Source organism: Staurois parvus, unplaced genomic scaffold (assembly GCF_062004578.1).
Source record: "Staurois parvus isolate SC_StPar_1 unplaced genomic scaffold, SC_StPar_1.0 ptg000059l, whole genome shotgun sequence".
Taxonomy (NCBI): domain Eukaryota; kingdom Metazoa; phylum Chordata; class Amphibia; order Anura; family Ranidae; genus Staurois; species Staurois parvus.
In genome coordinates this window covers 13,080,560-13,093,298 of record NW_028317855.1, presented here as the reverse complement: position 1 = coordinate 13,093,298, position 12,739 = coordinate 13,080,560, and the positions used below count along the sequence as shown (strand labels likewise).

Genomic DNA, 12,739 nt, shown 5'->3' with positions numbered 1-12,739 from the left:
CTTCATAAATAGACATCGCCTTTTAAGATTTGTAGGAAAAAAGGCTTTCCATTCCGGCTCTTCCCATTCCCCATAGGGTGGAATGGGCCGGGAACGTGCCCTGCATAAAGCTGGTCGTGCAGAGAGAGATCCCGTTGTTCCTCTTCTAGATCTAGAGTGTCATTGATTACTTTCAAGAGGCGGTCTGTGTCTTCTACTGGAAAAAGGAACCTTTGTGACTTGTGATCCTGTTCTTCTGTCATGCCTTCCTCAGATTCGGAAAGTTCCTCTTCTCGGTCTGCGTCAGTGCCCGTGTCCTGTTTTCTCTTCTTGATTGGTGGGGAAATGCCGGAGGTGCCAGGTTGAGGGCTGTCTGGGGTCGGTTCCTGCATGTTCCCTAAAGTTTTGAAAGGTTTTGGACATCTGCTGAGTCATGTTTCATAGGAAATCTCTGAAGAGGGACCCTGACTTTTTTGATCCGCTTATTGATGCATTCCTGGCACAGCTGCTTTTTCCAAGCGTCCCCACAACATGATGTCACCACCATGTTTCACGGTTTATTTTGGTCTCATCTGACCAGAACACCTTCTTCCACATGTTTGCTGTGTCCCCCACATGGCTTCTCAAACTGCAAAACGTGACTTAGCTTTCTTTCAACAATGGTTTTCTTCTTTCCACTATTCCATAAAGGCCAGATTTGTTGAGAGCACGACTAATAGTCGTCCTGTGGACAGATTCTCCCACCTGAGCTGTGGATCTCTGCAGCTCCTCCAGAGTTACCATGCTTCTCTGACTAATGCTCTTCTTGCCCGGTCTGACAGTTTAGGTGGACGGCCATGTCTTGGTAGGTTTGCAGTTGTGCAATACTCTTTCCATTTTCGGATGATGGATGGAACGGTGCTCCGTGAGATGTTCAAAGCTTGGGATATTTTTTTTTTTTATAACCTAACCCTGCTTTAAACTTCTCCACGTTATCCCTGACCTGTCTGGTGTGTTCCTTGGCCTTCATGGTGCGGTTTGATCAATAACAAACCTCTGAGGGCTTCACAGAACAGCTGTAGTTTCACTGAGATTAAAATTACACACAGGTGGACTCTATTTACTAATTAGGTGACTTCTGAAAGCAATTGGTTCCACTAGATTTTAGTTAGGGGTAGAAGAGTAAAGGGGGCTGAATACAATTGCAAGCCACACTTTTCAGATATTTGTAAAAAAAATTTGAAAATAATTTATCATTTCCTTCCACTTCACAATTATGTGCCACATTGTGTTGGTCTATCACATAAAATACAGACGTTTTTGGTTATAACATGACAAAATGTGGAAAATTTCATGGGGTATGAATACTTTTTCAAGGCACTGTACATCACCAATCTTTTCTCCATATATTACCCAAACTGTCCTCTCTGTTCATTTCATGACCTCCAGCTCTCAAGTGCCCTTGTCTCCTCCTCCCATGCTGGTCTCCAGGTCTTTCCCATCCTCTGGAACTTTCTACCTCAATCTGTCTATCCCCTACTCTGGGTGCCTTTAGGTGATCCCTGAAAACCCATCTCTTCAGGGAAGCCTATCACGGCTTCCAATAGACATTTATCACTTCCATCAGCTAATCCCCCAAAGTTATAAGCTTTTGTTCTACTTGCCCCACCCCATTAAAATTTCAAGCTCTCTTAATCCTGTTTTGATTGTATTGTAGCTGTACTGTCTCCTTTTATATTGTAAAGCGCTGCTCAAACTGTTGGTGCCATATAAATCCTGTATAATAATAATCTCAGTTTACCCAGCCATGAATGGCAACAGATATACTCTTGCCTGAAGGACACTCCTTCTAATGCATTTCACCCAAGAGAGTAATCCTAGAGATAGCAAATCTCTATAAATAAGCCCTTCTGGGTGAAATGCATTGGGGAGGAGCTGGCTTCAGGGAGGATGTCTGTTGCTGCTCCTGGCTGAATAATCTGAGATGATAGTGATTTCATTGGAGTATAGCCTTTTTGTGTGCATTAGGTAAATCAGTTTTGTCTGTAGGCACTGTTTGAATGAAGATCTAATGTTTGCCTGTTCAAATATGTTGAAAATGTTAACACTTTCCCTGGGGTATACTTACTCTTTAACATGATTGTACTAATATTCACTTTGCAAAGAGGGACCTTTACGTTGCTAGTGAACAAGCACTTCTTTTGTAAATCAACACCGCTTTATTTATAGCCTACTCCTGCATATAAAGCAGCATACAAACCTTTTTCTGGCCAGGCACATGCAACAGCAAGCTCATTCATTGGCTGAGTTTGGACTTCAGTACTACAGAGAACAAATATACACATTATAATTACAGCATTGTACTATAAAGCTGGGTCTACATGTATCGAAATTCAGCGGGAAACAGCTGAATTTTGATCCATGTGTAGCCATGTTAGACCAGCTACTGTCAAATGGCATTTGATCAACAGCTACAGCACAGATATCTGTATCATGACTGGGGGGTGGGGGGGTGTAGTGTGCACTATCAGAATACAATAGTGCAGCGAGAGATCCCTGCATCCACATTGCTTGCGTGGATGTGGGATTTTGGGAGATTTTTTTTTTTTTTTTCGCAAAACCTGCTGTTTGAACGAAAAAAAAAAAAGAAAAAACTCTGCATGTATACCCATCTTAAGACCAGGAGGACATGATCACTCACTTCCAGAGGGCGTGTCTATGAAATATTTGGCTCTCAAAGGGGGGTTGAGAGACAATGGGCTCGAGACTGCACACTATAAAAAGATACTCTTGTTTAGGTCTGGCTTTGTCCTTTAGGGCAAGCTTGGACTGTTTCCCCATTTCCTTCTCATACTCTTTAAAGTCATCTTTTGTGTACTTTCCCCCTGGAAAAAAAAATAAAAATAATAAAAGACACACAACACATTTGTATCCAATGTTCTACAATTCATAAAGCCTAGCAAACACAGATATTCATCTGGGATTTTTATAAAGCAATACACTGAATTTTTAAAAGCTTTTTCTAGTGACTCATGATGGATTGAAAGAAACCTATCCTTGCTCGTTTTTGGAACAATGTGGTAAAAAAGGAAATTTGTTACTGAAGAGACTTTAAAAAAATGAGGGGAATATTATTGCTTTGCATAACCTCCTTCTCATTGACATGGGGTATTAAACTTAGTGGCCTTTAAAAAACACTTCACAGTCTACACCAATTTTCTACCAGGCTGAAAACTGAAGTCTCCGTGCAGATTCCTCCCAAAAAAAAAAAAAAAAAAAAAAAAAAAAAAAATAATTATATATATATATATATATATATATATATATATATATATATATATATATATATATATATACACACAGCTGCAAGAAAAAGTATGTGAACCCCTTGGGATTACGTGGAGTTTTGCATGAATTGGGCATAAAATGTGCTCTGAACGTCATCTAAGTCACAGCAATAGAAGAACACAGTCTGCTGAACATAATACTACACAAACATTAGATGTTGCCATGGTTTAATTGCACATAACATGTAAACATTCACAGTGCAGGGAGGAAAAAGTATGTGAGTCCCTAGCTTAATGACTTCTCCCAGAGCTAATTGGAGCCAAGAGTGAGCCAACCTTGACTCCAATCAGTGTAATAACATTGGATGTGTTGCTGACAGCTGTCCTGCCCTTAAAAAACACACACCTGTTTTGGGTTTACTGGTTTCAAGAAGCACTGTCTGGTGTGAACCATGCCTCGCAGAAAAGAGCTCTCAGAAGATCTACGATCAAGAACTGTTGACTTGCATGAAGCTGGAAAGGGTTACAAAAGTATCTCCAAAAGCCTTGATGTTCATGTGTCCACGGTAAGACAGACTGTCTACAAATGGAGAAAGTTTAGCACTGTTGCTACTCTCCCTAGGCGTGGTCGTCCTGTAAAAATGACTGCAAGAGCACAGCGCAGAATGCTGCATGAGGTAAAGAAGAATCCCAGAGTGTCAGCTAAAGACCTACAGAAATCTTTGGCACATGCTAACATTTTTGTTGACACATCTACAATAAGGAAAACATTAAACAAGAATGGAGTACATGGGAGGACACCAAAGAGGAAGCCATTGCTGTCCAAAAAGAATATTGCAGCACTTTTGAAGTTTGCAAAAGAGCACCTGGATGTTCCACAGCACTACTGGCAAAATATACTGTGGACAGATAAAACCAAGATTGAGTTGTTTGGGAAGAACACACAACACTATGTGTGGAGAAAAAAAGGCACAGCACACCAACATCAAAACCTCATCCCCACTGTAAAACATGGCAGAGGGAGCATCATGGTTTGGGGCTGCTTTGCTGCCTCAGGGCCTGGACGGATTGTTGTCATTGATGGGAAAAAGAATTCCAGAGTTTATCAAGACATTTTGCAGGAAAACGTACGACCATCTGTCCGCCAACTTAAGCTCCACAGAGGATGGGTGATGCAACAGGACAATGACCCAAAGCATACAAGTAATTCAACAAAACAATGGCTGCAACAGCACAGAATACGCCTTCTGGAGTGACCCAGTCAGAGTCCTGACCTCAACCCGATTGAAATGCTGTGGTATGGCCTTAAGAGAGCAATTCACACCAGACATCCCAAGAATATTGCTACACTGAAACAGTTTTGTGAAGAGGAGTGGTCCAAAATGACTCCAGATCATTGTGCAGGTCTGATTTGCAACTACAGGAAACGTTTGGTTGAGGTTATTGCTGCCAAAGGAGGGTCAACCAAGTCCAAAGGTTCACATACTTTTTCCTCCCTGCACTGTGAATGTTTACATGTTATGTGCAATTAAACCATGGCAACATCTAATATTTGTGTAGTATTATGTTCAGCAGACTGTGTTCTTCTATTGTTGTGACTTACATGACGTTCAGAGCACATTTTATGCCCAATTCATGCATAACTCCACGTATTCCCAAGGGGTTCACATACTTTTTCTTGCAACTGTATATATATATATATATATATATATATATATATATATCGAACACTAACGAAAATGCTGCCAATAAATTGTGCAATTTGAATCAGAGGGAAACGGTAAAAGGAAAATTGATCAAGGTGGCATAATTGTTTTGAAATATACAGTATATAACCAAAACATCTAACAACATTCTATTAGTATAATAAAATGATGGTACCTTTTCCTTTCCATTTCACCTTAGCAACAGACTGACTGAAATCCACATGTATTCGCCGGTCATCAATAAGCACATTGTCCATCTTAAAATAGGCTTTCTCACAGTCTTCCTCCTGGTAACATGTAAAGAAATATAAGCAAATGTGTATTGTTGAAATTTTGGAATAGGCGACAAACACTAGCAATTGGTACCTTTTCAAACTCAATAAAAGCATAACACAATGATTCACCAGTCTTCCAGTCTCGAATTATCTCACAGCTAGAAGAAAAAAAAACAAAAAAACAAAAAAGTCAAGATAGACAACATAAGTAAACGAAACAAGTTCTATTCATGGTATATGGACATGACCGTACAGTCACCACTCCACAGCGGTGCATGTGCAGATAATTTAAGCTGCCCCCACAGGGTTAGTTTCTTTTTCATTCAGCAGACAAAACAACTAACAGATTCCTCCATATACACACAAACAAGGTGGTATCAACAGGACAGGAAGTGAAGAAATTGTAATGGGGTACAGATGGTTAATAAAAAAAAACAAAAAAAAACAAAAAAAGGGACAGATTTTAAATCATTCCCTACTCTGTATTAAAATACAAGAAAAAAAGTTTTGGCTATGCATATACTTTTAATCCTATTGAGTATAAAACTTTAACTCCTAGGATATGCTCTTCTTTTGGATGATAGCAAGCAGAGATCTAGAACATAGAAAAAGGCGATTGTTGCCCATGGAAATGTTCCATTAAAACATGCAAAACGTGGGTAAAAATATACCTTTTTATAGATCCAAATCGGGAAAAGATAATTTCCAAATCTTCATCTGTTGTTACAGGATTTAGTTTGCACACAAAGAGTACATTTTCAGGAGGCTTGATTTCTGCATCTGGTATGTCACCAACCTTTGAAATGAGCAGTAGTCAGTTTAGCACAATTACAGTAAGAGTACAATGCTGTACAAAACCACAGAAGCAGTATATACTAAAACATTTATGTTTATAAAGTCTGGCAGTCTAAAAAGTTATGCAGTTAAGCATACCTTTTGTGTTACTATACATTTTCCTCTTAATTATCTACATTAACTTGGGCCTTATTACTATGATTTTTTTAGAAGTAAGTAACTTAGCAACTGGGAAATAAGCAATTAGAACCATATAGCTTAAAAAAAAGTGTGAAAGTGGAGCTAAAAGTAATCACCCATCGCCAGTCAGGCAAGAGCAGGGGATGGGGCCAAGCCGCACCAACGTGTGTCAATGGGCATTCAATGGGGATCAGTGCTGCTCTGTGCAAAACTATTGCATAGAGCAGGTAAGATAACATGTATGTTAATTAAAAAAAAAAAAACATATATTATATATATATATATATATATATATATATACATACATACACACACATATACATATATATATATGAGGTTTACAATCACTTAAATATAGTTATAACTGAAGCAACTACTGAAACATCCAGTTAGCACTTTTCAGTAAATTAATATACACCTATATAGTGGTGATCATAGTTGCATTGTATCTAATCTTGTATTACCTGAAAATATTATGGCAGTTATGGTTTGTTCATTGTAATGCTCCAAAAATGAGTACTTGCTTATATTCCACAGTGAGAATCTTAGCTTGGGCCATCATAGGAAATTGCTTTTGCTATCATTTGTTATCAATCGATAGTGCTGTAGATAAAGCTAGATATATGAATTTTTCTATTTGAGATTCAATTTTATATTAACAATTTTTATTTCTCTTACATAAAAAACAGCAGTAGTTACAAAATGTGGCTGGTGACCAATGTTCTTTTGACTCTTGGGCTTTGAGGGTATTGCACTCTCCCTATTCACTTCTCCAAGGAGATCAAAAGAAAATGCTTAGCATAGACCCTTTAACAAGAAGGCATTAAGAAATTGCAGCTTAACAAGGTTATACTTTTTTGTGTGTTGAAGAGTTTTGAATATGCATTTGGAGGGTAGGCAATCTTTACCATTTCCAGCAGGACAGCTCTAGTCTTGGCTTCTTTCTCTGCCAGATGTTCTTCCACTTCTTCTACTGACTTTCCTTTGTTGTCATCAATTTCTTCATCTGCACCAATTCTCCCACTCTATTTATCATATAGAGGAAAACAATCAAAATTCCAAACTCAAAATCAGGGCAGAAACAGCCTTTCATACATTACTTCAATAATGAATTGTAATAATACATTCTGTACAATACCTTAATAAAATTTCTTTGAAATAATGAACTGGCAAGCCCATACACTGAAACATCTCAGAAAATATTGAATACCTAGTAGTCTATATATTTTTTTCCGTCATCATGACAAGATGCAGAAAAGGGAAGAGTGATAGCGACAGATATAGCATACAGAGGGGATCACTGAAATCTTTGGAGGCAAATGTGCAGCATATTCAGCATACTCTTCAAGCTTTGCTCTGCTAACTCCTAATACCAATCCACAAGATTCCAGTGCTCACCACAAAATAGACAATCGGTCCCAAAATGAGATGCAAAATGTGGGGCCCATTAATGGGACTGAACTTTACAAGTCCATGTAAAAAATTAGAAAGCTGCAAAGACAGCAGCTGTACATGTAGATGTTTTATGTGGTAACAGTCATGATTTATCAGGGCTAATGGGATCTGTAAGCTGTGTGTCCCATGCCAAAGGGAAACATTCAGGAAGTATGCAAGAGATGAACTTCATATCAGTCGATCAACAGTCTCATTCTGCACAAACCCTACACTACAAACTCAGCAAACCATCATCATAAAAAGAAAACACCTCATTGTTATACACACACAGTAGGAAAAATTACATCAATAAATCACTGTGGAAGGGCCTTACTAATTTTATCGACCTGATTAAATTTGCCTGCTGCCATTACCTGGCACATTGTTCTCCTCAAGTTGTGACAGGAATCCCTTTCATATGTAACCTCTTGTATTCAAGTTGGCCATTTCTAGCCAATGAAGGAGAGACAATCACTCAGACTATTCTGGATAAGTGATATGAGTCTGTGGAATTATATACACCTCTTAAAATAGAACGCTGCGGTCTAAATTATGTGTATATATGCATATGATGTAGGCATCTTTGACTGTAGGCTCTTTCAGGGCTGGTACTGATGTGCATGTACTAAATAAAAAAAGCGTTGAATAAAAAAAAAAACCAAAAAAAAAAACAAAAAACAAAAAACTGTTTGTGTTATATAAATATCTGTAATAAATAAATACTTACATCTAATTGCTCTTTTGTGGGTTCTGGGGAGCGATCTGGAATAACCAGTCCTTCTGGATCATCAAATGAATCATCTAAAATCACAGTATGGTTTATCCTATGGCAACACAATAGATCATGTTTATTAGAAAAAAAAAAAAAACTGTAAATTTGAAATACATAAAGCGTAAATGTATTGAGCAACACAAAACAAGTCACTGCAGCACATTAAACTGTTGTATCAATTTTATTATTTGTGTAGAAATCAGCAAGCGCTTAGAATGGTAAAAAACAGCTGCACACTAAAAGGAAACCACAGACCTTAAAAATAAATATGTATAGAAATTGTGCAGCGCTAAGATACGGAGATAAAATCCATGTGGATCACAATGCATCAAATGAATAAAATCAAATGTATCAAAATATATAAAAATACATTAAGTCCAAAAATAAAATATTGATAAAAGTGAGGAAAGAGTATAATATGATGTGACCAAGGTGACTTTTGTTAATCCAGATATTGTGTGACTCCACAGTCCATGAGAGTGGCAGGCATATAGTTAAAATGCGCACTCACCGGATACGCATAGAATATGCGCAGTATATAAATCAATGAAGTTCCGCCCGGAGGTCCTCTTAAGGATGGAACTGGAGATGTCAGCCCAGGGTGGATAGATCACATCAAGGTTGGCACTGTGCCCGGAAGCCCCTTCGAGGATATGGACGCAACCTCTTCTGGGTAAAGAAATGGTCACCATGGGGGGGGGGGGGGGGGAAGGGGGGCTCTGGGGAATTAACAGCTCACAAAGAACAACAAAAGGAAATGCCCATAGTGTAGTAGGTTAATGATCCAAAAAAAATGTATTAAAAACATATAGGTAGATAAAAGTGCGAACATACATGCAGCAAATCCTTAATGCAGACACAACAAACAAGCAGCCAAAAGACTGCTATGAGCACTGACCAGCTGGTGTAAATCCAAAGGATCTAATAAAAAGAGACTCGTTTCACAGGCTGAGAAGAAGTGGATATATAACATGAAATCCCTAGCATCAGCTGGCCTTAACGTAGATGTGGACATTAATTGTTTCATAGACAATAGCAATAGCATAGACAAGACCCCCCCACGGTGACCATTTCTTTACCCAGAAGAGGTTGTGTCCATATCCTTAAAGGGGCTTCCGGAGGACATAGTGCCAACCTTGATGTTATCTATCCACCCTGGGCTGACATCTCCCGTACCATCCTTAAGAGGAACTCCGGGCTGAACTTCATTGATTTATATACTGCGCATATTCTATGCGTATCCGGTGAGTGCGCATTTTAACTATATGCCTGCCGCTCACATGGACTGTGGAGTCACACTATATCTGGATTAACAAAAGTCACCTTGGTCACATCATATTATACTCTTTCCTCACTTTTATCCATATATTATTTTTGGACTTTATGCATTTTATATATTTGATTTTATTTGATGCATTGTAATCCAAGTGGATTTTATCTCAGTATCTTAGCGCTGCACAATTTCTATACAATTTTAATTATTTACTTTAAGTTTGTGACTTTGTAAACGGATATGTTAAATGTTTTAAAAATGTTTGAACTGTATATAATTTTTTTTTTTTAAATAAACCTTGTTAAATGACACAGATTTTACAGAGCACTTTGGAATTAGCTAAAAATCAGAACAGCATTAGCAGTTTGCCACATGACTGCGTTTATCTGAGTTAAACTTTTAGACTGAATCATCTTACAAATGATACATTGCTCAATGTAAATTGCAGCAACATCACCTTTAGAGAAGATGTTCTTTAGTAAATAACATACTTCCTTTTCTCCCTGGCCAGATGTTAAAGGGAGGAAAGGTTAACCTTTTTTGTACCATGTATTTAGGGTATACCATGAAATAAGGTGCAAATGCCTCCCCACCACCCTCACAATGTCACTCCCTGTGACAGTGGATGGGGGTTCTTCTCCCATGTAGCCGCTGTCACATCTGAAATCAGCACGGCCCTGCAGGGCTCAGCCCTTACAGTCACATCATTCATTCACAGGGATCTGTTAAAGAGAACTACAAGTCCCATCTTTCTCTACAGCAGACAAACTTCTAGTTCTCAATGGACTAGGAGTGTGGTAATCAGAGCCCTTGTAGTCCTATGAATCTTCCTCCAGCTCTCCAACTGATAGCCTATACAGAGGTACAGGCAGAGAGCTGGTGAACAAGTTTGCAGGAGCCTGATATGGCACATGCGATCCACTGATCGTGGGTGCGATGCTTTGCAGGCTTCTGTAACACTTTTTAAAAATGCACTTTTTTTTCCTGCACAAACATATGCATTTATAATTTTTTTCAAAAATAAGCCTTAAATCACGGTTAATCAATGACAACAGAGGTAAACAGCAAAATCAGCTCCAATAGATATCATTCCATACATAGGTTTACCAGTCTGAACACTGTATAATAAATGCAAACAGTGTCGATTTTGCCAGAAATCCAGTGCTGTCCTATGATAGTTTGCCATTTCCAAACCAACCTGTGTCACTGTCCACAGCAGTTCATGTTTCAGCCAAGTTACTGCAGGAAGAGTTTGCGGTTTCGCACCTGGATCCCTTATTTGATCCCATTTCTCTGTGGGACTACTTTGGAATTCCCCAGAAACGCTGGAATGCTGTAGATCTTTTTGAGTCCATACGTTTAGATGCTCTTGCACTGCTGCTCCACGTTGGTTCTTAGTAAGAATACTGTTGAACACTTCCTCTGAAGTCAAGTCAAGTTAAACCCGCTAAGTGCATTTGGTAGTTATCTGAGCAAAGACCTTTCTGGCTATCTGTTCCAAGGCTCCTGTACCCATGAACTCTGTTCCAGTTCTGATACCGGTTTACAACCTATGCCAGTTTCATAATTATCCTTATTACCTGACTGCCCTGACCTTGCGCCTGTTTGACCACAATCTTGGCTTCCATAATTGTACCATGCTTTGTATATGCCTGCTGTCAGCTACTGCCATTCTGAATGTAACCGAGGGCCGCAATCAGTTGTCCACAGCAAAGCCTATCATCCTTCTGGGTGCTCTGCAGAACATGGGGACATTCCTTAGACCCTTCACCTCGGCCCTCTTTAGGGCCTGTCAACAGAGGGTCCACTACCTTCATGACACTTGCGTTATCTCACCTTCCTTCCCAGGCTACCACTTATCTACAGAACAACTTCCTCATGTTATGAAGAAAGCGGAGAGAAAGGGGGGGGGGGGGGCAGTGTCTGGAATACTTCCTATTGCTTCTCATAAATCTTAAACATTTGAAAATGAATGAAAAAAAAAAAAAACCAAAAACTATTGTGCTCAATCCAGTCCATATGGGTTCCAAAGCCTAGTCTCTCTCTCCTTGATCTCTCTCTCCTTGATCTCGCCTATAAAATCTGACCTTAAAAACAAACCCCTAACCCTAAAATTTCACAAGATGCAACTCCCTAAAAACTAATCATTTCAAAATGTCTGCCTTTTCCCCTGCAAGAAAAAGGAAGGTATAAATTTAAAACATTTAACGCGAACACTAAAGAATTTGGATGGAATACGGCTGAAGGGGATATGGAGGAACATTACATTTAGTAAAGTTAGACCTTGACTGTTTGGCCCTGTCAAGTGCCAAAAGTCTTTTCTTCAAAACAGTCCAGACTGGACCCTGTGCCTACCACGCATGGACAAGTTGGTTCCCACTCATTACAAGGTATGGTTCTGTACTTTGCACATCGGAAGTAAGGGTATGAACCCATCCATAAAGTGGGGCGCATGTGCTGTATGTGCAGGGCATGGCCAAGACAATTTAAAAGAAAAGGCTATGTGGCATTCCACTTTGATTGAAGCTCAGCCTAAATGTAAAACACTAAACTTTAAAGTGGTTTTAAAGGCTCAAGGTTTTTACATTCTGTGAGCAGCAGCCCCCTAAAATTTACCTGAGCCCCATCTCGATCCAGCAATGTGAGCGAGAGATTCTGCTCTCTGGGGACTCTCCCTCCTCATTGCCTGAGACAGCAGCGGGAGCCACTGGCTCCCGCTGCTGTCAACCACAGCCAGTGAGCCAATGACAGAGAGGGTGGGTCGAGCCATGGCACTGTGTGTGAATAGACACATAGAGCATCAGCTCAGGAGCAAGCCTGCTTAGATGCCCCATAGCAAGCCGCCTGCTGCTCTGGTGACACTTGGAATGACAGATTGGCCAGGAGTTCTGGCAGGGAACCTGAGAAGAGGAGGATCCAGGCTGCTCTGTGCAAAACCATTGCACATAGCAGGTAAGTATAACATGTTTGTTATTTAAAAAAAATGCCTTTAATATCACATTAAATGCTTATTCTGAATACCGTATTTTCCGGCGTATAAGACGACCCCCTACTTTTCC

The 12,739-nt window shown here is 39.4% G+C and overlaps 1 protein-coding gene across 2 annotated transcripts in view; it reads right to left on the bottom strand.

The window, feature by feature from the left end:
* Window positions 1-12,739, bottom strand: part of PPIL4 (peptidylprolyl isomerase like 4) — a 47,845-nt gene that overhangs the window by 24,627 nt on the left and 10,479 nt on the right. For both annotated transcript variants that reach the window (XM_089668620.1, XM_089668619.1), the window contains exons 6-11: window positions 8,363-8,459; window positions 7,110-7,226; window positions 5,898-6,022; window positions 5,318-5,384; window positions 5,127-5,238; window positions 2,747-2,843 (exon numbers count right to left, since the gene is read on the bottom strand). In XM_089668620.1, the coding sequence (XP_089524746.1) occupies window positions 2,747-2,843; window positions 5,127-5,238; window positions 5,318-5,384; window positions 5,898-6,022; window positions 7,110-7,226; window positions 8,363-8,459 (615 nt within the window). The remainder of the gene's footprint in view (window positions 1-2,746; window positions 2,844-5,126; window positions 5,239-5,317; window positions 5,385-5,897; window positions 6,023-7,109; window positions 7,227-8,362; window positions 8,460-12,739) is intronic.